The following is a 27,630-nucleotide window of genomic DNA, read 5'->3' as shown; positions in this document are numbered from 1 at the left end:
TGCTAAAATAGGGACTGACACTATGGGATAGTGGGTTAAGCCACCACCTACAGTGCTGGCATCCCATACAGGTGCTGGTTCAAGTCCCAGCTGCTCCACTTCTGATCCAACTCCCTGCTAATGTGCTTAGGAAAGCACAGAAGATGGCCCAAGTACTTGGACCTGTGCGCCCATGTGAGAGACATGGAAAAAGCTCCTGGTCCTGGCTTTGGCCTGGCCCAGCTCCAGCCATTAAGGGATTTTTGGAGTGAGCCAATAGACAGCAGATCTCTCTCTGACCTCTCTTTCTCTCTAACTGTGCCTTTCAGATAGATAAACAAATATTTTAAAAATGACTAAAATAAAAAAATTGGTAACAAATACTGGTGATAATACATAGCCAGGTCACTCAAACATTTCTAGAGGGAATGTAAAATGGTATAGACATTATATAAAACAGTTTGACAGTTTCTTATAAGAGTCAAACATATCCTTACTGTATGATCCAGAAATCCTACTTCTAGATATCTACAACAGAGATATGAGAACTGTACCTATAGTATTTTTATTTGTAAGTGTGACTATGTGGGCACAACATAAATTTCTTTCAACAGTGAAGCATTAAAAAATGTGCCTTATTCATACCATGACGTAGTACTCAGAAAAAAGATATGACAATCATTGATATGGACAATAATCCAGGTGAATCTCCAGAGAATTATGCTTAGTAAAAATAGCAATCTAAAAGATTAGATATTATATTTTTCATTTATGGCTGTACTTAAAAGAGTTCATGGAAAATGAAATTAAAGGAAAGTTTTATTATGGTATAAAAATTTTAAAATCCATGCATATAAGGAATCTTCAAAAATTTCATGGAAATGAATACTATAAAAACTGTATATGGAGTCAGCACTATGGCATAGCAGGTAAAGCCGCTGCCTGCAGTGGCGGCATCCCATATGGGCACCGGTTCGAGTCCCAGCTGCTACACTTCAGATCAAGCTCTCTGCTATGGCCTAGGAAAGCAGTAGAAGATGGCCCAAGTCCTTGGGCCTGTGCAACCATGTGGGAGACCCGGAAGAAGATCCTGGCTCCTGGCTTCGAATCAGCACAGCTCTGGCCATTGAGGCCTTTTGGGAAGTGAACCAGCAGATGGAAGACCTCTCTCTGCCTCTGCCTCTCTGAAACTCTGCCTTTCAAGAAAAAAAAATAAAATAAATCTTTAAAATAAACTATATGTGGACTTCAAATTTTTGCACTGAAATAAAGTTATATTTTTATTTTATTTTTCCATGAACATTTTGAACTACTCTTGTATATACACCAGATAGATATAACAGGAAAAGACAAAACTATAAACATTGAGAACAGATACTCCACAATATGGTTTCTATTTTCTTTTTTTTAAATTTTATTTAGTGTACACAAACTTCATATATTTCATATATACAGATTTAGGAACATACTGATACTTCCCACCCTTCTCTCCCTCCCACCCATGCTCCCACCCTTCTTCCTTCTTCCACTCCTATTCTCACTCTTGATTTTTCCAAAGATCTATTTTCAGTTTATTTTATACTCATAAAATTAACCCTACACTAAGTGAGGAATTCAACAAATAGCATAAAAAAACACTGTTCCTCAACAGTAGAGACAAGAGCTGTAAACAATCATCAAATCTCAAAATGCCAATTTCACTCCTATACATTACATTTTATGTACTCTCTTAGCTACTATTTTCATCAATCCAACAGAATTGATTTTGTCATAATCTCTGCTGTGAGCTGAATTGTGTTTCCTTCAAAAAAATGTATATATTGAAGTCTTAATCTGTATCTCATAATTTGACCTCATTTGAACATTCAATCTTTACAGGGATAATCCAGTTTAAATGAGATCATTAAGGGGACTCTAATCCAATATAACTGGTGTCCTTATGAAAATGGAAAATTTTGGGCAGAGACATATATAGAAAAATGTAATGCAAAGAGATGCAGTGAGGAGCAATTCATTTACAAGCAAAAGAGAGAGAGACCTGAAATAGCAGCTTCCCTCACAGCCCACAAAAGGAAGAAGCAATACTAGAACCTTGATTTTGAACTTCCATCCTCCAGAATAATGGGACAATAATATCTATTGTTTAAGTCATCCAATTTGTATTGCTTCGTTGTGGCAGTTCTAGAAAACTAACAATCTTCAACAATTTCCATACTATCAAACTTGACAGGTAATTTACTGTCTTATGTGTCTATCTTAACATTGTGACTCAAAAACTTGAGCCAAATCAATAGGTTAACACAACCACTCAAAATATGCAAATATTTTCTACCCTTGTGATGTTCCTAGCAATTACTCTTATTGTCATATAGGCCTATTTATCTGCCTCACTTCTTCCGTTAGATCAAGTTGGTTCATGCACTTTTAAAACCAGGTTTGTCAGCTGAATGAATGTAATTAGCAATATCTGACCCCTCTTAAATTCACTGAAGACCTCAAATTTAATCTCATTTCTTCTTTTGCTCTGAGACGCTCCTTAAATGTGCCTCAAGCTAAGAAGTTAACCATACAAAGTTTATGAGTCATCTGCTGTAATCTCAAGAATTCATCTCCTCATCAAGGAAAAGTATCCGAAACCTGTGAGCAAAGGAGGCACTATGGGTCAGGCTTCATTAGAGTAACTGCTACAGCTATGCTTTGCTTGCACATCAAAGAACTTTTGTTAGTTCTTTGAAGTGTGAGAGGTTAATTAAAGCACTTAGTTTTAACACATATTCCCTCTGGCACCTCCAACACAGGACTGCCTTCCATCTACAATAACATATTTTTAACATTTCGGAACAATTCCCAAAGCCAACCTGGCCAACTGACCACCTAGATTCAGACTTCTTGAATTCTCAAAAGTAGGAGGTGGGGATCAGGATGGGATTCAGACCTCATTCTTGTCTTCTGTGGTGACTGAAAGCTTAGAATACTCTTTCTCTTTTTTTAAAAAAGAAAGGTTGATTTATTTAGCTTGAAAGTCAGAGTTACAGAGAGAGAGGAGAGACAGGGATGGAATCTTCCATCCACTGGTTCACTCCCGAGATGGCCACAACACCCAAGACTGGGCCAAGCCAAAGCCGGAAGCTGCTTCCAGGTCTCCCGCATGGGTGGCAGAGGTTTAGACACTTGGATCATCTCTTGTTAGTTTTCCCAGGTGCATTAGCAAGGAACTGGATTGGAAGTGGAGCAGCTAGTACACGAACCAGTGCCCATATTGGATGCCAGCATCGCAGGTGGTGGCTTTATGTGCTACACCACAACCTCGACCCATAAATACTTTTTTCTTTAAACTCAATTTGACATATACCATTCCCTCCTGATTCATTCGCCGATTTTTTAAAGATTTATTTATTTATTTTTAAAGTAAGAGCAATATGGAGACAGAGGAGGAGGAAGAAAGGGAGGGAGAGAGAGAGAGAGAGAGACAGAGACAGAGACAAAGACAGAAATCCCATGCACTGGTTCATTCCTCAGATGGCTGCAAAGGCCACGGCTGGACAAGACCAAAGCCAGGAGACTGGAACTCCATCCAGGTCTCCCATGTGAGTGCAGGGGTCCAAGTACTTGGGCTATCTCCCTCTGCATTCCCAAGCGTATTAGCAGAGAGTTGGATAGGAAATGGAGCATGCAGGACTAGAACTGGCACTCTGATGTAGGATGCCAGTATCATATGTGGTGGCTTAAGGCACTGCACCACAATGCCAGCCCCACACTCGCCAGTCTTGACATTCCCCTTTGGTCCCTTTTATTACTTTATCTCTCTCTAGCCATCTTTTTCCTTTTATTATTAAATAAAAGTAACCAATAACCCTTGTTTCTGATTACTAACATGTCCATAAAACTGAGTAAATGCAGAGAAAAGGTCTAGAAAGAAACATGCCAAACTAATAAAATAGGTTACCTCTGCAAGGAGAGCTGGGGTGAAAGTAGGATCAAGGGGACTTCTGTTCATCTGTATCACTTGAATAATTTATGATGAGAATGCATTCATGTATTACTACTTTGATTAAAAATAATTTTTGAAAATATATACAAATAAATCATGTTCAGTGCTGAATATTTCAGAAACTATGAAAACTACAAAAACATTTTAAAAGTTGCTGTTTAGGGGCCAGGGCTGTGGACAGTAGGTTAATCTTCCGTCTGCAGTGCCGGCATCCCATATGGGCTCCGGTCCTAATCCCGGCTGCTCCTCTTCTGATCCAGCTCTCTGCTATGACCTGGGTAAGCAGTGGAAGATGGCCCAAGTACTTGGGCCCCTGCATCCCAGAGGAAGCTCCTGGCTCTTGGCTCCTGGCTTCGGATAGGCCCAGCTCCAGCTGGTGCTGTCATCTGGGGAGTGAACCAGCAGATAGAAGACCTTTCTCTCTATCTCTCCCTCTCACTGTATGTAGCTCTACCTCTCAAATAAATAATTTTTTAAATCTTTAAAAAAAAAGTTGTTGTTAAATCATCATGTAAAAATCAGTACTCTCATAGACTTAAGTACATCTTCCATCACTGAATCATTTCTTAAATGGCTGAAACAGCCAGATCCAGGCCAGGCTGAAACGAGGAGACAGGAATTCCATCTGGATCGCCTATGTGAGTGGCAGGGGCCCAAGTGCAGGTGCATTAGCGGGAAGCTGTATCAGAAGTGGAGCAGCTAGGATTCGAACTGGCACTCTGATATGGGATGCTGGTATAGCAAGTGGCAGCTTAATCCACTACCCCACAATGCTGGCCCTTGTATCCACCCTTTTATTCTTTTTAAAAATTTAAATTTTGGAGGCCAGCACCATAGCACAGTAGGTTAATCCTCCACCTGTGGCACTGGCATCTCATAGGGGTGCCAGTTCTATGATTGGAAGTGGAGCAGCCAGTACACGAACCAATGCCCATATGGGATGCCAGCATCGCAGGTGGCATCCTCCTCTTCCCATCCAGCTCTCTGCTGTGGCTTGGGAAAACAGTAGAATATGGCCCAAGTCCTTGGACCCCTACACCCATATGGGAGACTAGGAAGAAGTGCCTGGCTCCTGGCTTTGGATCTACATATCTCCAGCCACTGCGACCATTTAAGGAGTGAACCAATGGAAAGAAGACCTTTCTCTCTGCCTCTCCCTCTCATTGTCTGTAACTCTACCTCTCAAATAAATAAACAATGATAAAAAATTAAAATTTCATTTGAAATTCAGAAAAAAAAGAAAAGCCAAATAGACAGAGCTTCCATTTAGTGGTTGGCTTCCCAAATGCCCACAATGGCCAGGGCTGTGCCAAGATGAAGCTGGGATCTGGGAATTCAATCCAGGTTTCCTCCATTGGTAGAAGTGACCCAATGGCCAGCGCCATGGCTCGATAGGCTAATCCTCTGCCTGCGGCGCCGGCACACCGGGTTCTAGTCCCGGTTGGGGCGCCAGATTCTGTCCCGGTTGCCCCTCTTCCAGTCCAGCTCTCTGCTGTGGCCAGGGAGTGCAGTGGAGGATGGCCCAAGTCCTTGGGCCCTGCACCCGCATGGGATACCAGAAGGAAGCACCTGGCTCCTGGCTTTGGATCAGCGCGGTGCGCCGGCCTCAGCAGCCACTGTGGGGGTGAACCAATGGAAAAGGAAGACCTTTCTCTCTGTCTGTCTCTCTCTCACTGTCCACTCTGCCTGTCAAAAAAAAAAAAGTGACCCAACTACCTGAACCATCACCTGCTGCCTCCCAGGGTTGGCGTTATCAGGAAGCTGGAATCAGGAACAGAACTGGAACGAGGCACTCCAATATGGAATGCAGGAATGCCAAACTGGCGACTTAACTCTAAGCCAAAAACTCACGCCCCTCTTTGCTTCTATTAGGGATAATGATATACTACATAGCTTTGTACACAAGTCTTTGAATATATCTATGATCATTTTCTCAGGATAAATTTGTAGGTATAATTAATGAAGCAAAGGGGATAAAAATTTTTTAGTAGTCTTGATACAGTTTTCCAAATTTCCTCTCTGAAAGATTATACCAATATAAATCCCAAATAGTAGTGCCAATTACACTGTATCCCTAGTAACACTGAGTATTATAATTTTTAAAAATCTTTGCTAATTTGAAAATCAAGAAATAAAAAACAAAATACAAAAAACCAAGAACATTGGTTGTACTTGGAATTCATTATCTGAAACCTCAAATGGCTCCTTTACACTGTTCAGCAGTCTTATTCTGTTTCCTCAAAATGCTTGCTTTTCTCCCTCTGAATCAACAATTTCATATAATTTTCTTTTGCTTCAAACCTCCTAACCTAGCACGCCCACTTCTACAGCACTGATGACCTTAACCTGGATATGAATCAGAAAACTGAAATTATCAGAAGAGAACTTTCATATTCTACAGTAAAATCTGCAACCCTCTGTCACTATGCTAGATCTAGATCGTGTTTATATGTTAATGACAATGATCCAGCAGTGAAGGAGAGATTGATGACAATGAGGGACAATAACAAAAGGATTAAGATAATTTCAAAATGGAAAGGGGATAGGATCAACAGCATGATTAGATACTTAATGAAAGGAGAGACACCTTATGGTTTGTAACTAGAGAAAGCAATGAGATGATCGGTACAGATCAGAGAGCTCTGAAGTGTTAGCCAATATGAAAGCCTCAACGTGATGGGCATTTGGCACATTTGTTAAGGCAATGCTTGGGAGCATCTTGGAGTACTTGGGTTTGTGTCCTGGCTCTGCTCCTGATTCCAGCTTCCTGCTAATGTGCACCCTGGGAAGCAGTGGATGATGGCTCAAGTACTTGGGTCCCTGCCACCTGCCTAGGAGGAGTCCTGTTGCACTATCAGCTCGGGGTTTCTGCTTGATCCAGGCCCAGCTGTTACAGGCATTTGGGAAATAATCCGGTGAATGCAAGATCTTTCTCTTGCTCTCGCTCTCACTCTCATGTACTCTCTTTCAAATAACAATAAATAAATAAATAACTTTAGAAAAGAATCCCCATGTGGCTAATAAAACTGAGGAAAAGGATTTTTCATTTAGCTTAATTTTAATTTAAACAGCTGCATGTGACTAGCGGCTATGGCATTGGAAATGTCAACCCTAGAATATCTGGTCTAAAACCCTCTCTGAATGCCTCATTCCTTTTCAGAAACAAAGTCCCATCTTTCACTACCCTTCACAGACAATCCTTCAAACAAGTTGTGATACTCCCTATTTTTACTTTCACACCTCCTTTTCACTCCTTGTCCAATATCTAACCTTTTTTCCATTTGCACAATACCACTGAGGTAAATATTTGTAAGAGCTGTTTAAATATGCTAATCAGCTGAAGGAAAACATGGTAATTGATAATTATCCTAGTGGGTTTCTGAACCTCTTGGAACTCTGACTTGGTGTTCGTCAATCATTTTTAAAATTTTTCAGTCATTAATTTTTCAAATCTTTCTTCTACTACATCTCCTTTCTTCTGCAATTGCAATTTCCTGTATGTCAAAGATTTTTATTATCCCACAGATCTTAGATGCTTTATTCCATTTTTCCCTCTCTTTTTTCTTATTGCTTCAGTTTGGATAATCTTTGCTGGCTTATCTTCAGATTTACTAATAACTTCCTCAGCTGTGTCAAGTTTACTGATGAGACAATTAGAGACCATATCTATTACCATGTTTTTAATTTCTAGTATTTCAATTTGGTTCTTTGTTATAGTTTTCATCTCTCTACTGAAATTACCCATCCCATTTTGCATGTTGTTAATCTTTTCTTAGAGCCTTCAACATATTAATCATAGCTATTTTGAATTCCAGTGAGTTAAAGCAAGATTGTATCTGAATAAGAGGCATGGTGATCATCACTCAAGAGACACAGATTTATGCAGTTATTCTTGCACCAAGTCACCTTCACAATAGCTACTGAAGCCAGGTTAGAGACAACAATGTCTGGTTTTCATATAAGAATAAGATGCACCGAAGAAACAAAGAAGGAAAGAGCTGCCCACGTCACCCCTTCCCCAGCTCCAAATAGCACAGCATGGAGAAAGACACCTCACCTTCCACTTAGGAGTGAGAGAGGGAATTAATTCCAGATCTTATATTTGAAATCAAATACCAATGTTGCCATGATAAAAACGCATGCCTAACAGGCCCCCACAGTCCCTGCCCTCAAGCTTGTACTTGAAAATTGAGCCTTTTCACCCTCCTTAGCCAGCAAGCTAAGAGACAGCCTCTACCACCCTTCCTCCAACCTTTATCACACAGTGGAGCAAGATTCCAGCCACTTCTCTTGGTAACTCTGACTTTCAAATAAGTAAATAAAATCTTTTTTAAAAAACTAGAAATAGACTTGTGGTATATTACACCAATCCCACTACTTGGTACATACCAAAAAGACATGAATGCATTATGTCAGAAAGGTATCTGTACCACCATGTTTATAGCAGCCCTATTTACAATGGCCAAAATACAGAATCAACCAATATGTTCATAATCAGATGAACAGATAAAGAAAATGTGATATTTATACAGAATGGAATACTATTCAGCTATAAAAAAGAATGAAATTATACCATCTCCATCAAAATGGATAAAAGTGGAAGACATCATATTGATTGAAATAAGCCTGACACATAAAGACAAATACCACATGTTCTCTCTTATATATGGGAGCTAAAGTTAAAAAAAAATCAAAAAAAAAAAATACCTGTTTGTATCATCATCACTGCAAATATAGTTTTATCAAACTTTGTTTTATATCTTTGTCAAACCAATAGTTAAAAAGTTATGGTAATATACTTTTATTTTTATTTTATTTTTTATGGTAAACAACTTGCATGTAATTCATATATACAGATTTTTTTTGTTTTCTTAACTTTTATTTAATGAATATAAATTTCCAAAGTACAGCTTATGGATTACAATGGCTTCCCCCCATAACGTCCCTCCTACCCACAACCCTCCCCTCTCCCACTCCCTCTCCCCTTCCATTCACATCAAGATTCATTTTCGATTCTCTTTATCTACAGAAGATCAGTTTAGCATACATTAAGTAAAGATTTCAACAGTTTGCTCCCACACAGAAACATAAAGTGAAAAATAATAGATGATTTTTTAAATGATGATGAAATCAGATCAGACCTATTGTCATGTTTATATATACAGATTTAGGAACACAGTGATATTTCCTACCCTACTCTTCCTCTGGCCCACATGCCAACACTTACTCCTCCTTCCTCTCTTATTCACTCTGTTAATTATTATAGTGATCTACTTCCAGTTTATTTTATATTCATAAGATTAACCTTACTCTAAGCAAGGAGTTCAACAAATAGTAAGCAGAAAAAAAAATAAACACTGTTCCTCCACAGTAGAGACAAGGGCTGTAAACAATTATCAAATCTCAAAGTGTGATTTTCACTCATTTACATTACATTTTTGGTACTCTATTAGTTAATATGTATGGGAAAATATATGGTATCTGTCTTTTTAGGATGGGCTTATTTCACTAAGCATAATGGTTTCCAGTGGCATCCATTCTGTTGCAAACAACAGGATTTCACCTTTTTTACCACTTAATAGTATACCATACTCTCTCTATATATATACATATATACATATAGTATATATATACACACACATACTATATATACAGTATATATAGTATATGTATATATAGTATATACACATACTATATAGTATATACATATGTATATAGTATGTATAGTGTATATATAGTATATATACTATATACATATGTATATACATATATAGTGTATGTATACTATATATACTATATACATATGTATATACATATATATAGTATATACTATATAGTATGTGTGTATGTGCATGTGTGCGTGTGTGTTTACATGTGTATATGTATATATCATGATTTCTATCAAATATATATATACTATATATAGTGTATATATACTACATATATAGTATGTGTGTGTGTGCATGTGTGCCTGTGTGTGTATATATGTGTATATGTATATATCACAATTTCTTTATCAAATCATCACTAGATGGACATCTTGGTCGATTCTATATCTTAGCTATTGTGAATTGAACTACAATAAACATGGGGGTACAGATCACCCTTTCATATGCTGATTTTACTTCCTTTAAGCAAATTCCCAGGAGTGGGATGGGTGGGTCATATCTCTCTACATTTTTTTCATCTTTCTAAGGTATCTCAATATTGTCTTCCACAATGGTTATACTAGTTTATCATCACACCAACAGTGGATTGTAGTACTTATTCACCCACATCCTCACCAGCATTTATTATTTGTTCACATCTGCATGAAATCCATTCTAACAGGGGTGAGGTGAAGCCTCATTGTGTTTTTTATTTACATTTCCCTGATAGCTAGTGATCCTAAACATATTTTCATGTGTCTGTTGGCCATTTGGATTTCATCTTTGTAAAAATGTCTGTTTAAGTCCTTGGCCCATCTCTTAAGTGGGTTGTTTGTTTTCTTGTTGTGGAGTTTCATGAGCTCTTTAGAGATTCTGGGTATTAATGCTCTATCAGTTGCATGTACCAATGCCATCTCACTAGTCAAAGTGATCAGTTTCTGTTCACAATTGATCATAATGATAGGACTAAGAGCCAAAGGGAGCACATAAACAAGACTAGTGTCTGCAAATACTAGCTGATAGAATCAAAAAGGGAGAGAACGATCCAACATGGGAAGTGAGATACACAGCAGACCCATAGAATGGCAGATGTCCTAAACAGCACTCTGGCCTCATAATCAGCCCTTAAGGCATGCGGATCCAGCTGAAAAGCCCATGAGAGTATTTCAGGCATGGAAAGCCAAGACATTCTGGCAAAAAAAACAAAAAAAAAAAAAAAAAACAAAAAAAAAAAAAACAAAAAACAAAAACAACCACCTAAATGAAAGATCTCTGTGAGTGAGATCCCAGTGGAAAGAACGGGCCATCAAAGAAGGAGGTACCTTTCTCTGAAGGGAGGAGAGAACTTCCACTTTGACCATGGCCTTGTCTAAATATGATCAGAGTTGGTGAACTCAGGGGGCTTCCATAGCCTTGGAAACTCATGACAAGAGCCTAGGGTGATGACTGATGCCATAAACAAGAGTGTCAATTTGTTAAGTCAACAACAGGAGTCACTGTGCACTTACTCCTCATGTAGGATCTCTGTCCTTAGTGTGCTGTACATTGAGATTTAATGCTATAACTAGTACTCAAACAGTATTTTACACTTTGTGTTTCTGTGTGGGAGCAAACTGTTGAAATCTTTACTTAATGTATGCTAAACTGATCTTCTGTAGATAAAGAGAATTGAAAATGAATCTTGATGTGAATGGAAGGGGAGAGGAAGTGGAAAGGGGAGGGTTGCGGGTGGGAGGGACGTTATGTGGGGGAAGCCATTGTAATCCATAAGCTGTACTTTGGAAATTTATATTCATTAATAAAAGTTAAAAAAAATTTTTTAAAAAAAGATTTTATTTATTTACTTGAGAGGTAGAGTTACAGAGAGTGAGAGGGAGAGACAGAGAAGGTCTTCCACCCACTGGTTCATTCCCCAAATGCTGCAATGGCCAGAGCTGAGCCCATCTGAAGCCAGGAGCCAGGAGCTACCTCACTTATGAACCGGCTCTCTGCTATGCTCTGGGAAAACCGTGGAAGATGGCCCAAGTCCTTGGCTCCTGCACCCACATGGAGAGCTGGAAGAAGATCCTGACTCCCGGCTTCGGATTGGCCCAGTCTGGTCATTGCAGACGTTTGGTGAGTGAACCAGCTGATGGAAGACATCTCTCTCTCTCTCTCTCTCTCTCTCTGCCTTCTGCCTCAACCTCTCTGTAACTCTGACATTCAAGCAAAATAAATAAATCTCAAAAAAATTGTATCTGTGAACTACATGGAACCTTTTCTCTTTGTACTAATGTCATATTAACGTATGAATTGATGAGAATTGTTCTGTAGTGATTATCATGCATTTGCTGTGACCCTGAGAATCTAATATATTAATAAAATTCCTTTAAAAAGAATTCCAGAGCAACTCAAGAAACAAGAATAAGGAAGACAACATGATACCTCCAATGGAACACAACAACACATCAATACTAGAATGTGAAAATGAAGAGATTGAAGCAATGATGGAAGTACAATTCAAAAATTGATAATCAGATTACTTTGAAGTAGTCAGAAGCAAATCCACGAATTAAAGAAATCTATATATAACCTGAATGAACATTTTTTCCCATGAAATTGAAATTTTAAAGAGAAATCAAAATGAATTATTGGAAACAAAGAATTCAATAGAACAAATAAAAATGCAATGGAAAGCCTTAAGAACAGACTTGGTGAGGCATTAGAATATCTGAGTGAGAAGACATATATATGGAAATTTTACAGTTAAACCAAAAAAAAGAAGAAATTAGGAAACTAAAAAAATAGCGTTGGAGATTTATGAGATACTATCAGATGACCCAACATACAGGTCTTAAGTGTTCCTGAAGGCATGGAAAGACAGAATGTATTAGAAGGCCTTTTAAGTGAAATAATTACTGAAAACCTCCCTAATTTGGAGAAAGAGAGGGACATCCAAGTACAGGAAGCACATAGAATTCTTAATAGACATGACCATAAAAGATCCTCACCATGACACATTGTAGTCAAACTTTTCACAGTAAAACATAAAGAAAAGATTCAAAAATGTACAGGAGAGAAATGCCAGATTACTCTCAGAGGATCTCCAATTAGACTCACAGTGGACTTCTCATCAGAAACCCTACAGGCTAAGAAAGAATGGCAAGAGATATTCCAAGCCTTAAGAGAAAAAAAAAATCTGTCTATCCAGAATACTGTACCCTGAATAGCTTTCACCTGTGAATGAGAGTGAACTAAAGATCTTCCATAACAAACATAAATTTAAAGAATTTGTCACCACTCATCCATCCTTAGAAAAGATGCGTAAGGATGTGCTACACACAGAAACATGGTCATCACTATGAAAGAAGGTGGAGGCAGAAAATCTCCCAGTAAAAGTACAAAGGAAATCCAAAGTAAATGATAGGAATACTTATGGATAAATGGCAAGAAACTTGAATTTAATCTGACTTTCTTCTGTAGTTCCTTATATATCAGAATATCCTGTCACTGGGAATATAGCCACATATTAAGACAATCTGTTTTCAAACGTTTTTTAAAAGAAGAGCTTGATTATACTGGACCATCTTTTTTTTCTTCTCTTATTACATATCATTTATGTGATTATAGTGTTAAGTCTTAGTTCTTATGTCTTTGGGCAGAAGAGTGTATCAGTTACTTTAAATGAATTTTCCCTGTCTTTGAAGCTCAGTCTCTAAGTGTGTTATTGTGAAAAAAAGAAAATAACTGGGTTTGCATTAATTGAATACCTGAAAACTGAAATTGATAAGATAGATTATGTAATGAATAATGCTTTTATTTCTGGATAAAATTAGAAACAAATAAATGTTTACACTACTTAATGGATGAAAATAATGATAGATCTTATAATCACTGTGAAAACTTTTGTGCTTGAAGCATCCAAAAATCAAGTGTTTACTCCATCTTTCTCTTGAAATCCTGCTCTTCTTTTCTGAGCTTCATGGATGTTGTGGAACAGCAGGGTTAAAGTGTCATCATATCTCTGTTCATTACGAATCCCACAGGTTTTCTAGTTAGGAAACAAATAGTCTCAAAAATACTCTTAGTGTTATTATTTGGTTAATATTTTACATACTAATGGTATTTTAGAAACCTTTAATCATTTATAAACCTATAATCATTTATAAAAATTTACATTACAAACTGCATTTAAACTAATTAGTGAAGAATAAGGAAAAAACCTAGCTTATTGAGATTGTACATGTTCCATTAGTAAAATTTCAAAATTAATAATAAAGGCACTTTCATAGATAGGGTGAGACCCAACAGTATCCATTAAACCAGCTCCTGTGATGTGGAAAGGAACCCCGGAAGCAGTGGAGGACATGTGAGGGTATTTGCTTGCCATGGTTGCAGTTGTGGTATGCTAGTAATTAAAACACAGGTAGTGACAATTTTGTTGCCCAATAATCTGGTGTAGTATCCTGCATTTATCTTTACTAAAATAGCTATAAATTAATGGAATCTACAAAGAAGAAACTTTATGACTAAACTGTATTTGGGAGCCTTTACACAGCTAGGTAAAGTTTCCATGATACAAAGTATTTGGATTTTAAAATTTACCATTATAAGGAAGAAGACATGGCAGTATTCCATGTGCTTAAATGATAACTTGCTTATTGAGTTTCAGAAGAATAAAGAAAAAATATGAAATGAGTAATTGTCACTGAGTCACCTGTAATGCTAATTTGGCAAGTTGTAGCATAAAGCTTTAATCTGTTTCCCAAATGTGAACCATAGTAGTCTACTGCTGCTTTGTATATACTGTAAGTGCTAAAAGTGGTCTCAGCACTGAATATGTATTGATACCTCCCAAATGAATGCAACCTTTTAAGTAGGTGCTATGATATGCCTCAGAAAGTATCTGAGGATCTGCAAATTTGTTAATCTGTTTGGAATTGAAGATACTTCCTGTTCTTTTGTTGTTATTGTTCCATATTTTCATGTTTAAATTTGAATTTTTACATTTTACTACTGTTAAGTACAATTTGTTCAATGGTTAAAATGGGGTTGTCAGTGAAGAAACTTGAAAACAGCTTCAATCATGCAACTGCTTAAGTAAAAACTACATTTTGTGTTCTTTTTTCATATACTTTTAATGGTTTGTATTTCTGTTGAAATATAAGTGATGATGTTTTGCCTTTGTTTCTGCTCAATGGTAACATTGATTAAATGAAGGAATGTAAAACAAAGTAGCATATATACCATATACTGTAGAGTTGATTAAATGAGATAGTATGTATAAAATAAAATAAAAAGAATTCTAAAAGTTAAACTTCAAAGCCACAATAACAATAATAGTAAATATTGTTATAAGAACAGAATAATAGAAAAATTCAACAAGGTAAGTAGCTTGGAGTTCGACCTATAGATTTATAGAAACTGAATATACAATAAAAGATGGCAAATAATTCAATAGGAGAACAACTGGATTGTTTAGGAGATGGTATTGAGAAAACTTGCACTCTATATAGAGGAAATGTATATGCATGTATATATTCGTATACAGAATCCCTAGCTAATATCAAATAGAAAGGAAAACTCTGGCCTGATTAAAGGCCTGAATGTGAAAAGCAGAAAATTATAAAGTTAATAAAAGATAATGCAGCACAATATCTTTATGAACAGAGCTGGGAAAGGACTTCATACAAAAATACTTTAAAAGCAATAACCGCAAGGCCAAAAATGACAGATTTTATCGTATCAATCAAGGATTTATATCATGAAAAAATTAACACATGTCTGACAAACTGAAAAAGATATCTGTAATGCATAAAATATACAAGAGTTTAATAACTAAAATATAGGAAATAAATTGTTTTTTAAAAAATCTGTCTAGAAATGCCAATTCACCAGCCAATTGCTACTACCATTAAAATACACCCTGAATCAGAGCACTTTTCAATCCTTCCACTTTATCAGGCTGGTCTGAACTGCCATCATCACTTACTTGGATTCATCCAATCATATTGGTCACTCCTTACTGGCTAACTCACTTCCTTACTAATCTCATGACTTTAAATATTGTCTACAAGACTATGACTCTCACATCTCTTTCTCTAGTCCACACCTCTGCTCCAATGTACCAACTTAATGTACCCAATTACCTACTTGATATCATTACTTGGACATCTAATTGAGAACAAATTGCCCCTAAAAAGCCTGCAAAGCATTCAAGAGACACACCTACTGAGATTTGTCTGAGGAGTGGATGGACAGAGCTATTAATCTCATCCACCAGGTCAATTTGACTTTGGGTGATGTGCACATAAGGTCTGTTTCATCTTAGCCATCTGAAGCAAAATTGCACAATCCTTTGTTCTTTATCTGTATACTCCTTGTCTATTTGCAGAAATGTCCTTCTTAAAATCAATCAGTAGCCTTCTTTTCAGTAGCCTGTTTTCAGAGATAGTACACTATCTCTTAAGATATTTGTAGCCCATAGTGTTCTTAAAAAATTGTTATATCCGACCTATGAGAAATTTGCCCCTGTTTGCCTAAAGCTTGTCTTTTCAGGCCAAGTCAATATATGTTCACTGAATAATGATAAATGCAAGTTTATTTTCAAAAAATATGGAAAATCTGACTAGAAGTTGAGCACTTTGGAACACTTCCTAAGACTCCTTAAAAATTTTTGGACTTGTGTCCCTTGGGCCTAGATCACTCATATTCTTCTGTGAATAATCTTATATTAACCTTTTTTACAGAGCCTGTTTATTTCCATCAACACAATAGACATCTGAAGTTGAATGTATCCCAAACTGAAGCCCCATCTTCCCCCACCAAGACTTGCTCTGAAACTTCCTCATTTCTTTAAATGCTAGCTCTAACTATTTATTGTGTTAGACCCAAATCATACAATCATTTATTACTGCTCTTTTTTTTTTTTTTTCAACCACCAACACTTAGGCTATTGGCAAGTCCCATTGCATCTACTTTAAAAATATGTCTAGAATCTGCTACTCACTACTTTCACAGGTACCACCCTGGTCCAAGCTACGACCATCTGACCATTTCTCACCAGGGTTATTGCACAGCTTCCTAGATCATCTCTTGGCTTCCTTCCTTACCACCCTATGGTCTTTTCAACACAACAACCAAACTGATTGTGTTAAAATCAGATCCTATCACTGAATCTACCAATGGCTTCTCAACTCATTCGAACTCCTTACAAAGCCCAACATATTGTGCTCCCCATATGTCCCCCAATTTTGACTTTCTAACTTCTTTTTTTGCTACCCTTCTCCCTGTGCCCCATACTGTAGCACAATAACTGCCTGGGTGTTGTTTATCATGCTAAATATACACTTATTGCAGGACCTTTACCTTTGTTGTTCCCTTTCTTTGGAATTTTCTTCACTTTTTTATTTAAACGAAGGGAACAAATTTCATATATACAATGTTTTTAAAGATTTATTTTATTTATTTCAAAGACAGAGTTACAAAGAAAGTAGATACAGAGAGAGAGGTCTTCCATCTACTGGTTCACTCCCCAAATGGCTACAACAGCTGGAGCTGAGTCAATCCAAATCCAGGAGTCAGGAGCTTCTTCCTGGTCTCCCACATGGGTGCAGGGACCCAAGGACTTGGGCCATTTTCCATTGCTTTCCCAAGCATGTTAGCAGGGAGTAGGATCGGAAGTGGAGCATCTGGGATTCAAACCAGCACCCCTGTGATGCCAGCACTGCAGGCTGGGGCTTTAACCTGCTACACCACAGTGACAGCCCTTCAAATATACAGTTTTAAGAGCATAATACTTCCCACCATACCTATCTTCCCTCCTTCACTCTCACCCTCCCTCCTCTTTCTTTTCTTATTATTTTTTAATTTTTACAATGATATACTTTCAATTTTTGTTATAACAATCTTAACCCCCCACTAGGTACAAAATTCAACAAATAGTAAGTAGAGGGGTTGGTGCTGTGGCATAGTGGGTAAAACTGCTGCCTGCAGTTCCGGCATCCCATATGGGTGCCAGTTCAAGACTCGTCTGTTCCACTTCCAATCCAGCTCTCTGCTACGGCCTGGGAAAGCAGTAGAATATGGCCCAAGTACTTGGGCCTCTGCATCCACGTGGGAGACCCGGAATAAGCTCTTGGCTCCTGGCTTCGGATCGGCACAGCTCCAGCCATTGCGGCCATTTCAGGAGTGAACTAATGGATGAAAGAACTCTCTCTCTGTCTCTTTCTCTGTCTCCGTCTCTGCCTTTGCCTCTCCGTTAACTCTACATTTCAAATAAATAAAAAAAAAAATTAAAAAAACAAGTAGTAAGTAGAAAACCACTGTTCCTCAAAAGGTCAATTTCACTCGTATACATTACTTTTTTAGTTATCACAGATCAGAGAAAACATACGATATTTGTCTTTTGGGGACTGGCTTATTTCACTAAGCATAATGGTCTCCAGATGCATCTATTTCGTTGTGAAAGACTGGATTTAATTCTTATTTTTGGCTGAGTAGTATTCCACCATGTATATACCACAATTTATTTATCCACTTATCAGTTGATGGGCATCTGGATTGATTACGTATCTTAGCTTCTCCTTCCTCTAATATTGTTGTTATAGTCTCCACCCTAGTTCCTTCTCATCCCTCGGGTCACAAATTAAATGCCCCTGCCTCAAGAAATTGCCTCCATCCTGTCCCATTATCCTCTTTGTAAACTTTATAGCACCTATTCTATAAATATAAATACATGTAGTTGCTTTCTTGTTCATAATCTGCCTTCTCCTCCAGACTATAAAATTTGTGAATGTGGAGACCACAATGGTTTTATTCACTTATTTTCACTGTTATTTTTTGTGACCCCAAATGTGTTTCCATGTTTTGTTATATATCTATGCTTCCTCCTTCATAAATTTCCTACTTAGATACTTCACTCATTTTTTTTCCATTGACAATGATCACAGCTCCTACTTTTTGTAAGAATCTTTCACACACTGAAACTTACAAATTTTATGGAAAGTGGAATTAAAATACTAGTTTGGTGTAAAAATTTTGAAATCCATGTATACAAAGGTTTTTCCAAAAGTTCATGGAAGATGACTATTACAAAATTTTAATTCCATTTTCACAAAAGTATTCTTGTATGATAACAATATTTTTTTATTTTTAAAAATTTATTTATTTTTCTTGATTTACTTCATTTCTAAGTACTTAATTCCTTTTAATAACATTTTGATTAAGTTATACAAGTTTCATGTATTTCATATATACAGATTTAGGAACATAGTGATACTTTCCACTCTGCCCTCGCCCATGTTCATGCTCCAACACTTCTTCTTCCTCCTTCTCACATTCGCACTCTTAATTTTTATAAATATCTACTTTCAATTTACTTAGTGATGGTAAGAATAACTCTATACTAAGTAAAAGAGTTCAACAAATAGTATGCTATGCATTATGTGTTCTCCTAGGTTTTCATCTTCTGTTTTTAACCTAGCAAAACCTATTGTCACACTGAGTCCAGATTAACATTTATCTGCATTTTCTTTTAGTTCTATTATTTTAAGATATTCTATCTTTAATCAATTTATAATTATTTTGGCATGTGGTAGCAAAGATCTAATTTTATTTTCTTTCCCAAAGACAATGTCTTGTCCTAAAACCATGCCTGATCAACTTTTCCTTTCTTCCACTGAAATGCTAGCTTTTTCTAATATCAAAATTTCATATGTACTCAGTGTTAGAGGAAAGAGTCAAGAACTCAATGCTGAGGACAGTTTTCAGTACAGAAAGTTAAACTGCTATTTTTGAGGTCGGCATTCCCTAGTGGAGTGCAGATTCTAGTCCCAGCTTCTCTGCTTCCATAAAGCTTCTTGCTAATGTGCCTGAGAAGGCAGCAGATGATGGCCCAAGTACCTGAGCACCTGCCACCCATGTAAGAGACTCAAATGGAGTTCCTAGTTCCTGGCTTCAGCCTGGCCCACGCCCAACTGTTGTGGCCATTTGGAGAGTGAACCAATAAGAGGGTGGGAAATGGGAAACTCTGTCTCTGTCTTTCTCTCTCTCTCTCTCTCTCTCTCTCTCTCTCTCTCTCTCCACTCTGTTTTTCAATTAAACTAATTAATCTTTTTAAAAAGTTTCAATGTTATTATTATAGCATAAATCCTGGAGCATAGGAAAGCCTGGCTCCCATTACTCATTCCTCCCCCTGGCATTCCTGATTAAGAAAACTAAAAAGAAGGGTAACCAAATGAAAATCAAAATGTCACTTCATTAATAGCTGAGTCCGTGTGTCCACCAACTCCTATTGCAGAACATTGATAACAGAAGTGAAGAACAAAGCTTTGACTTAAGGGACTAATTGAGGCTTCCTCTTTCCAGCTTAATTAAGGTAAGATGGCTACATCTGTAGTGCAGGCCTTGTCCTATCTCACATATCCAGCTCACCTAATGGCAAGCATGGAAGTAGGTAGTGCTGAGATAAAAGAAACAGTAACCTTTCCAACTAGTAACATATAGTGCAGCAAAAATACCCCCAGGATCTGAGCAATCATATTAATAAAATCTCCCTGGTAAGGAATTGGTAAGGAGAAAGGTAAAAGGTAGAAGTGTGGGACTAATGATGGAATAGTATTTCCACTATTATAATAAAGGCAGAAGATTAAGTCTGTTTCAAGGATTTTAAAATTTTCCTTCATACTGATTTTTTTCACAGTATCATGCTACTTAAACTATTGTGCCTCTATAACATGCTATACTATCAAGTTGTGCTCCTCTTTTCTCACTCATCTTTTTCAAAATTTCTTGGATGTTTTCTGGGTAGTCTTTATTTCTCTGAATGAACTTTACATGCAGTCATTCTGTTTCAGAATCCAATAGATTTGAACTGCTTTAAATTTACAAATTAGGGTAGATTATCATGTCTTAATAATGATGTTATTCAGTTTTATTCTCAGCTCAATGTTGTTGTCACTCTATTATCTCCCTGGGTGATGACATACATAATCATGATTTCAGCCATTATTTCTCGTAGTTACTGATTACTGCTAAATCTTTATAACTATCCCAGTGCTCTTCCAAGCTACAGCCCATATGTTGAACTAAGTATAACCTCCTATCCTTATGACTTTCTCATTTCCACCCAGATGTCTTACAGGTACCTCACACTCATGACATTCAAAAATAAGCTTAGTATCCCCCACATACGTTCACATTAAATAATGAAATAAAATCCATTTCCAACTTCCTGAATTTCTTCTTTCTTTTTCATCCAGGTTGATTGATTCAAAAAAATTCTAATACCCGTGGCTCTATCATCACTGTTGTCCCCAAAACATTTGCTCAGCATTAATGTCCTATTGATTCTGCCTTAATTTCTTTCAAATCCATCTAATTCTCTCCATCTTCATTTACCATCCCTTTTGTTAAACATTCTTCTGAGTAACTTCAAGGTCCATGTAGATGACTCATCCAACACTCTGGCCTGTGATTTCCTCAACTCCAGTGTCCTTCACCTCTACTTTACATCAACACTTAGCCATAGCCTTTATCTCATCACCTGATTTTTTTCTGACCCTGTGTTAAAACTAAACCACACTCATCATTTCAACTCCCACTTACCCCAATTTCTCGTTAGCCCACGTCAGTATAGCTTCTTTCCCTACCAGTTTAATCAAAATCACAACTGATTCTCCCATAGCTTTATCCAATGGGAAATTTTTCATTTTAGTTCTATGTAACCTCTCTGAAGTAGAATTCCTGGTTTTGATCCTATCAGCTTACACACTTTTTCTCACACTCACTTTCCGGTCAGTACCTTCCTTAAAAACTGGTTCTCTTTTGGGACTCATCATTATTGTTAGAAATTTGTTTGTTGAGAGAGAGAGAGAGAGAGAGAGAGAGAGCTCCCATCCACTGATTCACTCCTCAAATACCCACAATGACCCCTGGCTGGGGCTGAAGCCAGGAGCCAGGTAGTCAATAATCCAGGTTTCCCAAATAAGTGGCAGGAAGCCAGTTACTTGAGCCATGACCACTGCTTCCCAGCCTCCGCTTCACCAGGAAGCTGGAATCAGGAGCCACAGCCAGGAATTTAACTCTGGTACTCAGATATGGGACTTAGCCAGCTAACCAGCATCTTAACCACTAAGCACAGTGCTCACACTCAATCTTAAGGTTTTTACTATCTCATTTAATACACTCTTTTGACTGACTTTTTTCATTCCTAAGCCTTAAATTTCTACATAAATGTTGATGTGCCACACACATAGTTCTTCAGAGCATACCTTTCTCCTGAGCTCCAGATCTTTATCTCTCCCACATGAGTGGCAAGGTTCCAAGTACTTGAGCTGTCACCTGCAGACTCCCAGGGCGCACATTAGCAAGAAACTGGATCAGAAGAAAAGTCAGGACTCAAACCCAGGCACTCCAATATGGAATGCAGGTGTCCTAAGTGGCATCTTAACTGCTACACTAAATAACTTCCTCTACCTGCTTATCTTCTACACTCCCTTTTAGCTATCTATATGCCTCTTTCCCATCCTGCAGGTCAATGATTTTTCCAAGTGTAGCTTCTGAACAAGCAGCAAAAGCATTACCTAGAAACATGTTTGAACTAGCAAATTTTTGAGTCCCACAGCATACCTACTGAATCAGATTTTGGAAGTTGATCCCAATAATCTGTGTTATCACAAGACTTCTAAGTGATTCTTATTCATGTAAAGTTTGAAAGCAACTTATTTAAACCTCAGTTGAAATGTCATCTACTCTGGGATGACACTTAATCTAATGTTTATTCAAGCACATTAGATTAAGTACCTCCCTCTACACCTCCCTACTGCACTGTAAAAACTCCTATTTAACACTTACCACAGTACATTATATTTGCCTGTTTACTTGTCTTTATCACAACAGTACAAATTCTTTAAGTGATTGCATCCATGATGTCTAAAGTTTTTCCTATCATCTGTATGTCTCCAGTATTTATGCAATGAATTAATGGAAGAGAATGTGGCTACAAAGATGGTCACTATACATTTAATATTAGGGACTTAGTATGTTATTGGGATTAGAGCTTAGTTTGTACTAAGGTGACAAGAACTATAGTATATGTGATTGAGGTTAAGGACCAGTCTGTGGTCTGCAACAGGTTAGGAGCTCAGACTATAGCCAAGAGTATGTTATTAGAGACCTGAATCAGAATACTAGCCAAAACAAAACAACAGCCTATTGTAGGATTGAGAGAATGAGTGTTTCATAAAGACAAACTCAGGTTGTGACTTGTATTGATTATTATTCCTATTTTCAATCTTTAAGAGCAAAATATATTTAATGAGCAAGCAGAGGTGCTTCATACCTTTGGTCCCTTCAATAAATGTTCCTACTTACCAGGCTCAGCAGCTTGTGGCCAGCCACTACTAGATTCTAGCACTCCATGGGCGTGTACAGAATAGGGGCGGCTAGCATTATTCTTGAACACCACAGTCAGGACATCACCAACCTCTCCTCTGATAAGTGGACCTCATATTTAAAAAGAAGAAAAAAATCTCGTTAGTGGAATGGTGGAACAGAACTAAAGAAAGTGACATGCATGATAGCTCTATAGAATTAGATGTTTGCCCTGAGAAAGAATCTTTCTGAGACTGGAAATCATGGCTTACTCCACATGGAGATTCAGGAATGTTTAAACTGACATTGCTACCTAGCAGATAATGATGCTTCATGTTAGGATTACACCTCCAATTACTCTCGCATTTCCACCCCAATCCTCTATCTATCATAGCCAAAGGCTATAGAGAATCTGGTCTCCATGGAATTACTGATGGTAAGCAGCAGGAGTTTGGAAAATACTGCAAACTATCTGAACCAATGGAAAGGAAGACCTTTCTCTCTCTCTCTCTCACTGTCTAATTCTGCCTGTCAAAAAAAAAAAACTAAAAAAAAACTTGAATCACATGAGAATTCATGATACCCCCTTAAGTGCTGATTTTTATCATTACTTTATATAATATGACCGTACTCATAGTTACAACATAAGGAAATATTGAGAATGAGGAGGACTTCCTAATGTGGCATAGCTGCCCCAAGAGCAGCACAAGCTTCCAAAACTTAATAAGGAAGTGGAATTCCCTTACCTAAGATTCCCAAGTGCTCTTCTGTTCCAGTCCTTGGCCGAGGGACCCTGAATGTTCCATCAGTGTATTCTCTGAATACGGCTTTCTTGTATCTGGAACCCAGGAGCCCATCCTTGTTGCTTAGGAAAACGTGACCATAACTACAGAAATCCAAAGAGAGATATGAGCACCTGGCCCTCAACTCCTCATGTTCAGATTTGGGGAAGCTATGTGAGAGTCATCTTCCTTTCACAGATAGAAGAAAGGTTCCTATTCCTTATGTCAGATTCTCCAGCACACTGACTACACAACCACCATTAAATAAGATAGATTTCAGTATATGTACATGTTCCTTTTTTGCCATAATGTGAATAGGAATTTGTAATGCAATTAATATGACAGGAGCACTGGGCTAAGAACCTCTGGGACATATCTTTAACCTTAATGATGTATTAGATGGAATTAATTTAACAAAAGGACAGGATTCAAAGTGACAGAAGAGTATTAATTGCTACTGTTGGAAATAAAGGCTGGGAAAAGAGAGAGAGAAAAAATGGAATATTATAGATTTTACTTTGTGAGATGCTTTCCAGCTTACAAAGGGCCTCAGTATTCATTTCATCACTTGACATTCCCAACAGTTCTATGAAGTAGCTAGGTCCCAGAGGTTCAATTAGTGAACCATAGATGACAGAAATGATCTACAGTGACATTGTCAGCCACAAAGGGAGCCAGAACTTAGATTCAAGCCTGCTGCTCATTTCCTGCCTCTTTCTCTAGTTGTGTTTTTCACCTATACCACATCACTTTAAATATGAGTAAACCAAGGCTCAGAGAAGAGAAGCCACATTTCCTAGTTCGCAGAGCAAGTGAGAAAGATTTCAACAACCAACATAAAATGTAGAATTCGCAAAGGGCAGTGAGCAACAAAACAAAACAAATGAATAAAAAAAACCTTAGTGGAGAGGCCAGCGCTGTGGCAGAGTAGGCTAAGCCTTGGCCTGCAGTGCTAGCATCCCATGTGGGCACTGGTTCGAGTCCTGGCTGCTCCTCTTCCAATCTAGGTCTCTGTTATGGCCTGGGAAGGCAATGGAAGATGGTCCGAGTTCTTGGGCTCCTGCACCCACGTGGGAGACCCGGAAGAGGCTCCTGGCTCCTGGCTTTGGATCAGCATAGATCCAGTCATTGCAGCCATTTCTGTCTCTCTGTCTCTCCCCCTCTCTGTCAGTAACTCTACCTCTCAAATAAATAAATAAATCTTAAAAAAAAACCTTAGTTGAGACTGCTAATCTATATCTCAGTTTCCATTCTCTTCCTTTTTAACAATAAAATTACCTGAGCTGAGAATATGGTTGACTAATAAGACTGTATTTCTTTTTTTAACTTTATTTAATGAATATAAATTTCCAAAGTACGATTTATGGATTACAATGGCTTCCCCCACATACCGTCCCTCCCACCCACTACCCTCCCCTTTCCCACTCCCTCTCCCCTTCCATTCACATCAAGATTAATTTTCGATTATCTTAATATACAGAAGATCAGCTTAGTATACATTAAGTAAGGATTTCAACAGTTTGCTCTCACACAGAAACAGAAAGTGAAAAATAATAGATGATTTTTTTTAGATGATGATGAAATCAGAGCAGACCTATTGTCATGTTTAATCCCAGTGAGAGTCAAGTTGGGAGTTGATAATTTCTTTTTTTTTTTTTTACAGAGGATCAGTTTAGTATACATTAAGTAAAGATTTCAACAGTTCGCACCCCCATAGAAACACAAAGTGAAATATATTGTTTGAGTACTCGTTATAGCATTAAATCTCAATACACAGCACATTAAGGACAGAGATCCTACATGAGGAGTAAGTGCACAGTGACTCCTGTTGTTGACTTTACCAATTGACACTCCTGTCTATGGCATCAGTAGTCTCCCTATGCTCCAGTCATGAGTTTCCAAGGCTATGGAAGCCCTCTGAGTTCTCCGATTCTTATCTTGTTTAGACAAGGTCATATTCAAAGTGGAGGTTCTCTCCTCCCTTCAGAGAAAGGTACCTCCTTCTTTGAAGACCTGTTCTTTCCACTGGGATCTCACTCGCAGAGATCTTTTGCCAGAGTGTCTTGGCTTTCCATGCCTGAAATACTCTCATGGGCTTTTCAGCCAGATCCGAATGCCTTTAGGGCTGATTCTGAGGCCAGAGTGCTATTTAGGACATCTGCCATTCTATGAGTCTGCTGAGTATCTCACTTCCCATGTTGGATCACTCTCCCCTTTATTTATTCCATCGGTTAGTGTTAGCAGGTACTAGACTTGTTTATGTGCTCCCTTTGACTCTTAGTCCTTTCATTATGATCAACTGTGAACTGAAATTGATCACTTGGAATAGTGAGATGGCATTGGTACATGCCACCTTGATGGGATTGAATTGGAATCCCCTGGTATGTTTTTAACTCTACCATTTGGGGCAAGTCAGCTTGAGCATGTCCCAAATTATACATCTCTTCCCTCTCTTATTCCCACTCTTTAAGACTGTATTTCTAAGATGCTCTTTCAGCTGTATACAGCCATATGAATAAGATCAGGACAATGCGGTATGAGTAAAAGTGATGCAGACAACTTCCATGCCATCTCCTTACAGACATTACTGCTTACACTGGGCTTCTTTTTCCCTTTTTGATATCTGAAAATGGCTACAACTAGAATAGATAACGTGCTCCCAGAGATGAAAGAAAGAGTGTTGTGGGTAACATAGTTCACCTACCAGCCCTGGTTTATTCATACCTCTACTACCAGGTGAACAAGAAATAGAGTTTTATCTTATTTAAACCACTGTGGATTGGACATTTTCTGTTTAGGCTGTCCCTTATGACTACAATGTCATTTTTTCAATGGATAGATGGGCTTAAAGCATTTAGTCCCTTGCGTAAATTCTCTTGAAATTTAAGGGAGGCAAACATTATAAGGATGCGAGAAGGTCTTTAACCTTAGCCTCACCTTATATCAATGAAGAAGTAGTTGGTTTAAATTCCAAAGATCTTCAGTCTAGTCTCTGCACTCAAATCTGTTATCAGAGGTGAGAGCTGTAGCATAGTAGGTTAGGCATCTGCCTGCAGTGCCTGCATCCCATATGGGTGCCGGTTCGAGACCTGGCTGCTCCTCTTCTGATCCAGCTCTCTGCTATGGCCTGGGAAAGCAGTGAAAGATGGCCCAAGTCCTTGGGCCCCTGCACCCACTTGGGAGACCTGGAAGAAGCTCCTGGCTCCTGGCTTCGGATCCGCCAATTCCAGCCATTATGGCCATTTGGGGAGTGAACCAGCAGATGGAAGACCTCTCTGCCTCTCTGTAACTCTGCCTTTCATAAATAAATAAATAAAAGCTTACTTTAAAAAAATCTGTTATCCTATTACATGACTTTGAACAAATACTTCCTTATGTCAGAGTTTCAGCATCTTCATCTGTAAAATCATTCTTTGAAAGTGTGATACACTCTTTTATAAACTCTTACCTCTCATTTTCAGACTGGTTGTGCCATTCCAGTTCCCAGCTTCTGTCAGGGCAATAATCCCACTCCACCTCCTCTGCCATAATGTAGTAGATTCTTGCAGCTTGGTAGCGTTGGCGAGGCTTGGATTGGTGGCCAGGACACTGGGAGACATTATAGATTGCCATCATCCCTGATTCTCGATGGTTGGCTGCCTGGCAGTAAATCTCAAATATTCCTAAAGGAAGATCAGAAAGTAAAATCTGACTCATAATACCTCTGGGCAGTGCCTGGAAATTCCTATATCTTCCCAGTATACTGTTTACAGCAAGTAGTCAACAGATAAAGTTCTTTTACACTTCAAATAAGAGAACATTAAATATTCATCGAGAATAATGAGCACAGGGGTTAAGAGTTATACATGACAATAGGTCTGATCTGATTTCATCATCA

The 27,630-nt window shown here is 38.0% G+C and overlaps 1 protein-coding gene across 8 annotated transcripts in view; it reads right to left on the bottom strand.

The window, feature by feature from the left end:
* The window catches only part of HEPH (hephaestin), an 86,353-nt gene that overhangs the window by 16,981 nt on the left and 41,742 nt on the right, over positions 1-27,630 (bottom strand). For 7 of the 8 annotated variants that reach the window (XM_070066818.1, XM_070066815.1, XM_051827142.2 and 4 more), the window contains 3 exons: positions 27,202-27,415; positions 23,718-23,857; positions 22,972-23,103 (listed from right to left, as the gene is read on the bottom strand). In XM_070066818.1, coding sequence (XP_069922919.1) covers positions 22,972-23,103; positions 23,718-23,857; positions 27,202-27,415 — 486 coding nt within the window. Of the gene's footprint in view, positions 1-13,402; positions 13,649-22,971; positions 23,104-23,717; positions 23,858-27,201; positions 27,416-27,630 lie in introns of those variants that run through there. The other variant, XM_070066819.1, reaches the window with a different exon arrangement.

This window comes from Oryctolagus cuniculus, chromosome X, assembly GCF_964237555.1.
Source record: "Oryctolagus cuniculus chromosome X, mOryCun1.1, whole genome shotgun sequence".
Lineage (NCBI taxonomy): Eukaryota > Metazoa > Chordata > Mammalia > Lagomorpha > Leporidae > Oryctolagus > Oryctolagus cuniculus.
The sequence above is the reverse complement of the archived record's forward strand: the minus strand, read 5'-3'. Positions and strand labels throughout refer to the sequence as shown.